Source organism: Ailuropoda melanoleuca, chromosome 7 (genome assembly GCF_002007445.2).
Source record: "Ailuropoda melanoleuca isolate Jingjing chromosome 7, ASM200744v2, whole genome shotgun sequence".
Classification (NCBI taxonomy): Eukaryota; Metazoa; Chordata; class Mammalia; order Carnivora; family Ursidae; genus Ailuropoda; species Ailuropoda melanoleuca.
The window spans coordinates 126,526,442-126,538,860 of record NC_048224.1 but is presented as its reverse complement, the minus strand read 5'-3'; the positions used below and the strand labels follow the sequence as shown (position 1 = coordinate 126,538,860).

The following is a 12,419-nucleotide window of genomic DNA, read 5'->3' as shown; positions in this document are numbered from 1 at the left end:
CTTACCCCTATGTTTTCTTTCAGGATTTTATGGATTTAGGTCTTAAATTTAAGTCTAACCCATTTTGAGTTGATTTTTGTGTGTTGTGTAAGATAGGGGTCCATTTTCATTCTTTCACATGTGAATGTTCAGTTTTCCCAGCACCATTTATTTATTGAATAGAAAGTCAGCACTTCTTTGCAGGAAGTGATCCTCTTGCAGAAGGATGTTAGGAAGATAAGCACTGAGAAATGGCTATTGTGTTGGGCAATTAGGAGATACTACTGACCACTGATAGTTTCACTGCAGTGCGGGAGCTGGAAACATGCGGAAGTAGGTTGAGGAAATGCTATTAAGTTACTCAGCTAGAAAGTGATACAGAGCTGGAATTTGAACCTTGGTTGTTAGGCTCTCTATCCCATGGAAAGCTGTGCTAAGAACATCCCTTCCTAAGCTTTGACTCCAACCTGATTCACCAAACTGAGAACATGGAAACAAAACTGATGCTGAACTGGTTATTTTACTAGTATATGGTAAGCTAGGATTCTACCCATGGTGAAATGTTAAAGAGAAACAATATGTTTCACTATTCGGTAAGGAGCAGAATTCAGCTTTAAAAACTTTTCTGACCCTTGACAAGGTAAAGGAGACTAAGTAAGATGACTCCTTCCAGCATCCTGGAGATTGAACACAGAAGCCAGAGTTTTCTTTTCATTGAACTGTAGTGTCGGGGAAGATACCAAGTCTAGCGTTTTATTTTCATTGTGGTATAAAGTTAAAACATGTTGAAAAGAGAAAGTGAATGTTTGCTATTTACTGAGTTGGACACGTTGGATCTTAAAGTTCTTTCCAGAATTGGCCCTCAAAGCTCTTTTTTCCTTTTGTTGTTCTTTTTTTTTTAAATAGTTTTTTATTATGTTAGTCACCATACAGTATATCCTTAGTTTTTGATGTAATGTTCCATGATTCATTTACCAAAGCTTCTTGTTGCATATTTTGTTCAGCCTTAGAAAAAATAGTTTTTGCATCAACATTTCTTTTCCTGTATCTTTTTGAAGCTATACTGTAATTTGTGGAAAACAAAAGGTATTAAATGATGATTAGTCCTTCATAAAAGTGTAAAGCTTACCTTATTTGGACATAAGTGATAGCCTTCCATTTAAAACTTTTGAAGAATGTTAAATATAAGAGTGTTAACATGTGTATATGTAAATACATGGTAGAAAGTGTTGACTAAATTATTTAAATTACATGGAAATGTCTATAAAGGTCTGATACTATGCTAGATTCCTTAATGATTTTTTTTTCTAGATCTTAGTTTTCAAGCAGCTTCTCAAATAATGTCCACTCCAGTTTATGATGCTGTAAAACTAATGAAAGACATTTCACAGAACTTCCCCGTAAAAGCCAGGTATGTTAAAGTTTATTGCTTTGATTATAGCCAGAATTCTTTCCATTAAATAAATTTTATGGAAATAGCTGATTTCATTTTGACATGGTGATATCAATTAATTCTAATAGATATAGTGTTAAGGAAATCAGGATATTTCTTCATTACGCGTGTTGTTTTTTTATCAGAGGAAAATATTGGCTTGTGTACACTTGTGTATACTGCAAGATAGAACTCTTGAATTAGAGGCAAATGGAAAGGAAAAATAATTTATTAAAATTGTTGAAACATAAACAGTGATGTGATAATCCAGATATGGTAAACTTGTTTAAGGAATGAATAATGAAGGAATATTTTTTTCTCTTTTCTAGGTAGGGAGTTATGAAAAGTATTATTCTAAATAGACTTATGCCCAGGGTGTAGCTAGATCATGTTCTTACCCTTTCAGATTCTAAACAGGTAATAATGTCTTATTTATGGAATATTTTGTGGAGTACTTTTTTGCCAGTAGGATGCCTAATCGAACTCCTTCCAGAAATACTGATTTTACATTAAACATATCTCGCAGTTCAACAGATAATACACTTGCATGTCTAAAAGTAATCAGTACTCTTATGAAATAACAGAATTCTTATGCATTTGTAGTCTGGTTAGGAATGACAGGATCAACTGTACCAGTTGTCAAATAGGCTGCATTGGGAATGTATACTTTTCGGTCATGAAGCATTTCGAGTTTTTAGGTTCTTATCCAGAGTATTATATTACACTGAATTATAGATTAGTCCTAAACATTTAAGGAAAAAATAGGTTAATCAGTATTTATTTTCCCAGATCTCTGACCAGAATTGCTGTAAATCAACTTATGAGGGAGGAAATACAGGAAAATCAAAAGGTTTGTTTGAATTTTTTTAATTTCCCACACTAATATCACTATTTTGAACTTTGGATCTTCAATTTTCATGCAAAAAAGAAAATGATAATTTGTGCTTTTTTTATTATTAAAACAGTTCAGGTTTTTCCATTTTTAGATTGTCTACTTTATGTAGCTTACAGTCTGTGATTCTAGCCAATCTTTCCTGACATATATCTTACTACTTCTTTCACCCTGTGCTCCAGACCTTCTGCCCACATAATATGGTTTTCTCTACAGGATAAAGAATAAAGCTATGAGTTAACTACTCTGTTTCTCATAATTGGTTTTGCTTTAATAGCTTGTGAGGCCTGAGTCAGGTTTGGACCACTGGAACATTATTAGAATCGTATGTCAAATAGGCCAGTTGATGAGTAATTTGATAAGATTCTGCCAAGTGGTCTCTTAAATTACCTTAAGAACCCAAATGACCCTAGCTGTGTTAGTGTTTGTGAGGTGCTTAGAACGTTGCCCAGCTTGATGACATAGGACTGCCTTGGCTTTAAGAAACATAACCAGATGCACAGGATCCTGAACAGTAGGAGTCTGTTTTTCTCACATAAAGAAGTCTCAGAGTAGGTGGTTACAGACATGATTTTCTCCTTCTATGGCTGCAGAGTGGCTCTCACAGCTCTAGACTGCTTATTTGTATTCAAAGCAGAAAGAGGCAGGAGGATGGTATTAGCCACACTTATCCTCTCTGAAGCCTTCCTGGAACACTTCAACTGACTACTTCCATCACATTGGCCAGAATTTTGTCATGTGGCTATCTCTCACTGCAAGGTTGGCTAGAAAAGTCGTGTTCTTTTCTAGTAATTGAGGCAAGCTGAGGAGAGGTGGGTTAGCTTAGAGCCAACAGTGCCTGTCCCATGGAGACAGAGCTCTCATAGATGTCAGCACTTCTTATGGCGACCAGCAGCTCCAGCAGTAATAGTGAAGAAGTAGATGCCTACCATGCCTGGAGCCTGGATGTTGGGAGCCATCACACAACATCGCTGTGTAGGATATTCCTTGCGTCACTGACCACCTAACAAATTATTGTTTANCAACATCGCTGTAGGATATTCCTTGCGTCACTGACCACCTAACAAATTATTGTTTATCCTCCAAAACTAGTTGTAGTATTACTCCTTTCTGTAATTTTCCTAATTGCTCTTACCATTCTTGGAACAGAGTGGATTGTTTTCTAATGAAAGTTTCTGCATTTCCAGTGAATTTTGTTTGAATAATGTACCTGCAGTGGTAAAAGAAGAAACGGTAGCAAAGAAAAGGGAGGAAAAATGAAGGATACCACAGTATCAGTGGCTTCATCCAATCCAGTATATTTTTTTGCTCATTTAACAGTCCAGAATGGGTGTTCTGGTCATCAGAGCTTTGCTCCAAGTGGTGACTTAAGGTCGAAAGGCTGGAGGACTTCATGAGGTTAAAGAAAAATATAGTGGGGATGAGAGAGGTCACTGGAAGGACTGAAGACCCAAATCACTGCCCTGGAAAATGTCACAGGTAGACCAGTGCGATGGCCTAATCATAGGGTGACAACCAAAGCTGGCTGCTGGAGCAGAGTGGAAGTGGAGGGTGATAGAATTGAGGAAATCAGGAAACTCGGAATCTGGAGGATTGAGTGAGTATGGGGCCTGGTACGGCCCAGTCCCTCAGAAATTTTTGTTGAATTGAAAACTGTTGAATGTTTAAATGTTATCTGTAATACACTCCATGTTTAGCAACAGGTAGTTTTTTAAGTGTTAAGTGTATTACAGCAGTTAATAATATCCCAATTTATAAAATGAGATCCAGTGATTTCTGTTGGGTCACAGAGTGGGTAAAGAACAAGTATTTGTGCTCTCATATACAGTTCATTTCAGATCAATTTCATAAGCACTTTGAATTTGTTCAAGGGCCAAACATCTTGCCAGGTGATTAGAAAACAAAAATATTTGAAGAGGTTAAGAAATTTGATCTAGTTTCGTTTTTTCTCAAAATTCTTTTTTTTTTTTTTTGAAGATTTCATTTATTTATTTGAGAGACAGAGATAGAGCACAAGTAGGGAGAGAGGGAGAAGCAGGCTCCTGCCGAGCAGGGAGCCCAATGTGGGACTCGATCCCAGAATCCTGGGATCATGACCTGAGCTGAAGGTAGGCACTTAACCAACTGAGCCACCCAGGCACCCCTCTTCTCAAAATTCTTGACTGACTCCTATTTCCAGAAGAACAACATACAAAATATAGAGAAATGCATTTAATATAACCAGGTGGGATAGGAGGAGTCTAATGTAGACTGTCAGGTCCACTATGAAAACCAACAGGAAAATCTGTTGATCAAGCAAAGCTGAGTTTAATCACTTACAGCAGTAAGGGAGAACGACACTTGATAGAATCTTACTCTCAAAAGAAGGATGTTATGATAGATTATTTATAGGTTCTAGGTCTTCTGTTCAAGTGGTTTGAGTTAGGTCTTTCAAGGTAGGGGGAATTATTTGGGATTGGGGTGGAGTTTGTATCACAGTAGTTTAGGATTGGTCAACACAAAAGTGATGGTTTTGATGAACAAACTTAGAAGCAAGCTCTTTGCCCAGATTAGTTAACTGTTCAGATTTGCAAATCAGACTGTTTTGCAGTCTGTTCCAGATTTGCCTGGAACAATTTGTTTGCAAGAATTTCCTGAAACAAATGGTTATTTATTCATTTATAGCTTTATCTTCCTGGACAAGAATTTCCTGTAATAGTTAAGTGATATCAGCTCAAGTGATCTCCATTCTCAGTCCCAGTAGTTGAGCTGTAATGACATAGGTGGTTTCATTTCCCTCTAGGAGGGCAAGAGATGACTCAAGAAGTAGACAGTAGCCATCCAGAAAAGTGGGGAGAGACAGTGTTATTTTCCCTATAGTACTTTATGACCAAACATTTGATATTTGATATTGCTAGTAGATAGAAAGTCATAGAGAAGGACTGTTTAAAAATGTAAGATCATTGGTTGATATATTTGCAGAGGGAAAACATGAAATATTGAGATGGATTATGTTATTGTTCACAAATAGTCACTCTCTTCCCTCTGATGTTGATTGATGCCATGTCCCTGTAGCTCATATAAAATGAGCAGATACCCACGACCATGCAAGCAGAAGCTTTGTGGTTCAGTTGCCTCTTTGCTTCTGCTCTCTGTTATGAGGCATGTCCCACATGGAAGCTGCTCTCCTGGTCTGGCACCTGAAAGGAAAAAGGCCCTGGAGTAGGACCGAAGATGACTTGAAGGTATGAATATGTGATATGAGCAAGAAGCAGGGGCGCCTGGGTAGCTGAGTCGTTAAAGCGACTGCCTTCAGCTCAGGGCGTGATCCCGGCGTTCCGGGATCGAGTCCCACATCAGGCTCCTCGGCTAGGAGCCTGCTTCCTTCCTCTCTCTCTCCCGTGCTGTGTTCCCTCTCTCGCTGGCTGTCTCTCTGTCACATAAGTAAAATAAAATCTTTAAAAAAAAAAAAAAAAGAAGTAAATGTTTCCTCTAAAGCCACTGAGATTTAGAAGTTCTTTATATTAAGAACATGGCTACAGTAATATCATCAAATATATTAAATTTCATACATTACTTTTCCATTTGCTAAGTCGTATTTTCTCTTATGCTCTTGAAACTACAAAACAATGTTTCTATGTTTGAAAGAAATTCAGAATAATTTCTGTTGCTCTATGAAACCATGATTTTAGGGCTTCTAGAAGAACTGAAGGAATAAAATAGCTATGGAAATAAGAAAGAACAGGCGGAAGTTCTGGGTTTAGTTCCTGGTACTAGCTTTGAGGAAGTCATCTTCTCCAGACCTCTTCTGTAAAATGTAATTATATGGTTCAGATTAGAATCATCTGTGAGCATATTTTGTAAATATTTACAACTGCAAGATGGCAGAAATAGTGGAAATGTAGTCAAAATGACAAGTTTAAGGTTCGAATTATTACAGAAAGAGTTATTCTAATATTTCATTTAAAAATATCTTTTATTTACATTATCCAGGATTAATGTTATCTGTCAGTCCCAGTATTTGCTGTTATTTCCTCATTTTTTAGGAATTATTTGGATCTTTTAAATTTTAGTACCTTTATTATTTGTATAATTCAGCATTTTATTATCAACTTAGCGAGGGAGGCTGGCTTTGGTTAATTTTATTTGGTTATATTTTTAGTTAAAGCTGGCCTAACCTGACATTTTGTTATTAAGATTATAGTGATTGGTTCCAATAGGAATATGGCTGCAGCCCAATTCCAAATAGGCCCATGTATTCTCCTAAAAATCATACATAGCAACAGGAAGAATGAAACAACATTTTCAGCAAAACTAGCAGAAGGCAGAAATCTACAACTCTAAATTTTGTGTGTGGTGGAAAATGCCCAGCACCAGTGGAACTGAAGTGAAAAATCATGGTCACGTGGAGGGGAAGAGTGGAACATGGCTGTGGTCTCAGAAAGCATCAGTAGGCACTCACCCTCAGGAGAGGGCTCCGCTCTGAGTCGGAACTCTATGGGGGGGGCGGGCAGGACTAAAAAGAATAGGAGAGGACGTGTCTGCTGTGGGAGGTAGAGAGAGGAGTCATGCAAAGTGCACTGAAGTGGCAGATATAAGAAAACCTGGCTAGTTCGAGGAGACAGCACCTCCAGGAGATAAGGGCAGCACCCTTCGGTGGCAAAGTGAAGAGAAAAAGTGCCTGGTGATCAGAGTCTTTGAGCCTGGTAAATATTGGAGAATCTAAGGAGGACTGTCGACTTTGGGTGACTCAGCTTACACTGTTGATGGAAACTTCAGGCCAGGAAACCTGGAAGACTAGTTTTGCCTCTTTTACTCCAAAACAATCTCCCCTGCTAATGTCAGGTGTAAGAAAATCTAAGTGATTCAGATATGCTTATTCAGAAAGGTAGAACTACTACAACCATCTAAGCTCTCATTGTAGAGGGGGAGAGGAGGAACCAAACTATACTACAGATGGAGAAACTTCACTAAGCAGAGAAAGATTGCAGCACGACATTCAGACGTGTGCTTGAAAAGCTAATGAAGCCAAGAAGCAGCACACAATGTAGAAATACAGTGACTCACAGCGAAGATGGGCCGAGAAGAGGGGGTGACGCCCAGATGGCCAGAGAGTGTGAAACCAGAACTGGAAGGACTTCGCAAAGATCTTGAAATTAACCATTTCATAAATAAAAATCAAAATTACAAATGGCACCTTATAAAAAAACTCAGTAGCAGACATAGTGGATAGAGTTAAGAAATGCAAAGAAATTAAAACAAAAAGGATTCAAGAAAAATGATAAATAAAAGGCAGGTAAAGGAAATCCAGCATTCCTATAATGGAGTCTCTGAAATGGACAGAGCAAATGTTTAAAACTATAATTAGACAGTTTTCTGAAATAAAAGACTTGAACCCACATTATTAAAAGGGTATACTGTGTAACTGGGGAAATATTGACCAAGAATCATCAAAACAAAGAAAGGCTATAGGAAAAAAGGAATTATTTGTGCATTTAGCAATAAGGATTATAAGGGAAGAAAACCAGATAGGCATCAGATTTTCAAAAACAATATTCAACCCCAGGAGACAGTGAGTTCAATCTACAGGATACTCCTGGAAAGAAAAACTGTCCTTCAACCTGACTTTCAGGTAGATATGCATATATAGGCTATAAAAACATTGAACACAAGAATTTAGGGAAAGAGTGCCTTCTGAGGAATTTCTTCCAACCAAGGACTAATTGAAGGTATTTTGGCAGAATAACTGCCCAGTGGACATTGAATGAATTTATTGTGAACGGAAGGAGTATGTAAATAGCACCTGCTCTGACAATATTGCAATTAATACTGGTGGTGAGGAAGGTAGAAAATAGAATAAACTTGCTGATTGCCCTACCTGAGATACTTGGGAATCAACAGATTGGATTAAAGCTGAAAGCACTGGAAGCCTAAACATACTGCGAAGTACATAGTTAACCACCGAAGAGTAGAAAACTTGAGTGAGGTTGGGCCGTGTGAGAGGAGAGGCCTCAGGAAGGGGTCAGAAACTAATTTTATTATTTTTTGTGATAGAATCATGAGATACCTTTTAAAGAAAGGTGACTGAGGGTATTACATGACAATACGTATGTAATAGAAACTAGGGGAGCAAAAGTCTAAGTTTATCCACACAGGAAAAGAACCTAAAATGAAGAAATGCATGCGCGCACACACACACACACACCCAAATCATTCGTAAATGACATTTAAAAAAAAAACATCTAGAAAGACAGGGCGCCTGGGTGGCTCAGTCAGTTAAGTGTCTGACTCTTGAGTTCAGCTCAGGTCATGACCTCAGGGTCGTGAGATCAAGCACCGCATCATTTGCTGTGCTCAGTACAGAGTCTGCTTGAGATTCTCTCCCTCTGCCTCTGCCCCTCCCTCGCTTATGTTCTCTCTTTCCCTCTCTCTCTCAAATAAAATCTTGTTAAAAAAAATTACATCTAGGAGGAGTAAATATAGCAGGAAAGAATGACCATTGAGGCCAACATCTGTTATATCAATAAATATAGATAAGCTTAACATTAGAAAAGTTTTCAGTTTGACTCATTGGGCATATATATGCAGGGAGCTTCCTTCTCCCTCTGCCTGCTGCTCTCCTTGCTTGTGTATGTGCGCTCTCTCTCTGACAAATAAATCTTAAAAAATAAAAGGTTAGGATAAGAGCAATAAAGAAAATCAAAAGAAAGCAGAAGAAATTAATACAGGTTAAAAAGTAATGCATTAAAAGACAAAAACCGGGGTGCCTGGGGTAGCGCAGTCGTTAAGCGTCTGCCTTTGGCTCAGGGCGTGATCCCAGCGTTCCGGGATCGAGTCCCACATCAGGCTCCTCCGCTATGAGCCTGCTTCTTCCTCTCCCACTCTCCCTGCTTGTGTTCGCTCTCTTGCTGGCTGTCTCTCTGTCACATAAATAAATAAAATCTTTAAAAAAAAAAAAAGACAAAAACCGTAAAACTAATTAAAGGATAATGTATCGTAATTAAGTTTATTTGAGGAATGCAAGGATGATCCAATATTAAGAAATCTATTCATATAATAATACCATTAAGATATTAGTTGTAAAGTAGCACGATTATCTTCATAGATGCGGGAAAGCATTTTACACAATTCAAGACCTATTCCTGTTTGTAAAAAAATTAATTTAAAAAAATACTTCATAAGGGAAGCAGTGATACTTTTTTTTAAACATGGTTAAAAGTGTGTGCATGTGTATTTGTGTGTATCTTTGCTTAAAAACCATCTTACTAGTGGAAAAGTACTAAGGGCGTATTCACCAAAATCAGGAACAAGACAATGGGGCTCATTATTGTCATTGTAATTTATTATTAGCTCTTAGCCAACGTTATTTGTCAAGAGAAATATGTTAGAAGTGTAAACATTGGGGAAAATGAGGTGTAAGAGAATCTGCTCAAAAAGCCAAAAACGGGAGATAGAAAGGCATACTAATCTGCTCATAGGTTGGGAGCCTGTAAGTCCCAGATAATGGTTTTGGCGGATTCTGTTTCGGGTGAGAACTCTCTTCCTGGCTCGTAGACAGATAGTCACCTTCTCGCTGTGTCTTCCCATGGCCTTTTTCTATGCATATGAAGCGTATCACCATCATGGCCTCATTTCGCCCTATTGACATCCCTAAAGTCCCTGTCTCTAAATACAGTCACACCGGGGATTAGGGCTTCAGTATTTGAATTTGGAGAGGGACATGCTTTAGTCCACAACAAAGGTAATAGATTACACGATTAATGTTTATATAGAAACCAAGAGGCTCCATATATTGCAGACAGCCAGTTGGAAGATGTGAGAAAGAAAAAGACTCATAATAGGAACAGAAACAGCATCTAGTAATAAACAAGTGTATAAAGTCTATAGAAGGAAGAATTTGAAACACTCCTTGCGGGCGTGTTGAAAGACATTCATGTTCTTATGTTGGAAGATTACAATTAATTCTAAGTTAATTTAAATAGTTGTGATCAGAACCTAATAAAAATACCAAGAGTTTTCTTTTTTTTTTTTCTGATACTTGATGAATCTAAAAATTCATGTGGAAAAGATAGGCTAGGAACCCTAGCCAGGAATACTCTGAAGTAGGGACCTGCCCCACGTGGGCACCAGCATAGCCCATTAGCACCATCAGGCTCTGTCACTCTTTTTCTGTGTTCGCCACCAGCTGCTCCAGCCCTGCTCAGGGCCTCAGGGGCAACTGCTGTGTCACCTTCCCCACCTCTCCTCCATTTGGAATCAGTGAAATAATTTTGATATAGCTTTGCCTTCAGAGCAAGAAATCTGAATTTAATCAGTACAATAAGTAATCATAGCGTGTATGGTCATCTTGGTTAGCCATCTCCTTCAGAGCATGCTGGGAGGAAGACAAGAATGGTAATTGCTTTCATGTTATTAATCTTGGCTGAATGTGATCAGACTAAGTCCATGTTACCCACTACCACGTGGGGTATGTATGTGAGTGTTACCTAAAAAAACTGGAGTTCCAACCGTGGAGAAGAGGGTGGTGGTGACTAGAAGGCTGGGAATCCCAGGGTGTCCCTTGCAGTGTTGCTGAGCATGGACTGGGCGTGTGAACACCCAGGACGTAGGTCACTGCTGTGGCATCTCGTCATCCATACCAAAGAGTACAGTCCCTACACAGCACGTAAACAAAACATGAAAAAGGAATAATAGCAGTCATCAGTATGTAGAAAGATGACCTGTCTTCACTCATAAGAAATACAGATCAGAGTTAAACCGAGACACCAGATTTTACAAATTCAGAAGTTTGAGAGCACACTCAGTTAGCAGGTCTCTCTTTTTTTGTGAAAGAAAACAGGGAAAACAAGGTTCGTATTTGTATATATTAGTGTTTGCGTAAAGGAACACCAAAAGGATGAACAAGAAACTGGGGGAAAAACCCCAGTCACCTCTGTGGGCCACCAAGAGGGGCCAGGAGACAGGGTGAACGGTGCTGGAACGAGCATGAGAATTCTTTGTGTATCAGTTTTTATATGGTTTTACTTTGAACTCAATGCAGAGATTATTCAGAAAATATGACCATGCTGAAGTGATCTAAGTGAATTAGGGTTTGGTTTTATCCAGGAGGCAACTGCTTTCACTCCAAAGTACAGCAAATTTCCCTTCGAAGTTCAGAATTGTTATTTTAATCAGATATGGGTCATAATCTACTTTGGGTGATTTTAAATGTCAGTCCAGTGTGTGTGTGTGTGTGTTACTGTTTACTGTAAGAACTGTTTAATTATATTCCATAACATTTTTTTGCTTGGGGGAAATAAAATGGAGATAGGAGAAGGGAAATCTGGTAACTTTTTTTTTTTTTTACTTCAACAGTTATGAAACATTGTTTCAATTTCAAAATTATGTAATACACCAAATGCAGATATTTAAATACAAAATCCAAATAAAGGATTATACCTCATCCAAATAGAAGCTCGTGCCTTTCCTAATTATATGAACTAATTTCTTTGAAGGTATGAAAATTTTGAAATTCTAAAGAAAATCCCTAAATTAGAATAACCTTTCCAAAACTTCTTCTGTAAAACTTTTTTTTTTTTGGAATTTTATCTTCTCTCATCATTCACCTGAAAAAAAACCCCAAAAGAACATCTCCTACATTAAGATATATCTGACTTCAATTTTTAAATTCAGAATGGATGCAGTTTCAGCTTCGGGGCCTCCAGACGTGTTTATAAACAAATTTACCATTATAAAGCTCAACCAGTCTTCTGAGATCCACGCAGCTGGAATTTTTTTAGCTTCAGGTAATGGCTCAGTTCGGTGGGTTGTTAAAGGGGGATATGTTGCAATGTATTCCTTTTTTTTTTTTTTTCAATGAGGTTCTGTTTCTCATTGGAAATTTATATTTATTTCTGCTCAAAGCCAAAGAGCACTCACAGCTTAACTCCACTTCAAATAAAAGGTCTGTGTATATTTTTTTGGACCTTAAAAATAGTGTGAAATCAAGCCTCAGGTTCCTATGAAGATGAAAGAGGTCGTGAATTCTTACTGAAAACTTGTTCCTCCCTCACCAAAACCCAAGGTGAGACCAGTAAGCTTCTATGCTGTTTCTGCAGGGCAGTTTCTTTTCTAGGTCACCTTTCACTGTGAGTGTTA

At 38.0% G+C, this 12,419-nt stretch overlaps 1 protein-coding gene across 3 annotated transcripts in view; it reads left to right on the top strand.

Moving 5' to 3' along the window:
• The window catches only part of UGGT2 (UDP-glucose glycoprotein glucosyltransferase 2), a 186,003-nt gene that overhangs the window by 52,773 nt on the left and 120,811 nt on the right, over positions 1 to 12,419 (top strand). For all 3 annotated transcript variants that reach the window (XM_002918641.4, XM_034665381.1, XM_034665382.1), the window contains 2 exons: positions 1,291 to 1,390; positions 2,201 to 2,261. In XM_002918641.4, coding sequence (XP_002918687.2) covers positions 1,291 to 1,390; positions 2,201 to 2,261 — 161 coding nt within the window. The remainder of the gene's footprint in view (positions 1 to 1,290; positions 1,391 to 2,200; positions 2,262 to 12,419) is intronic.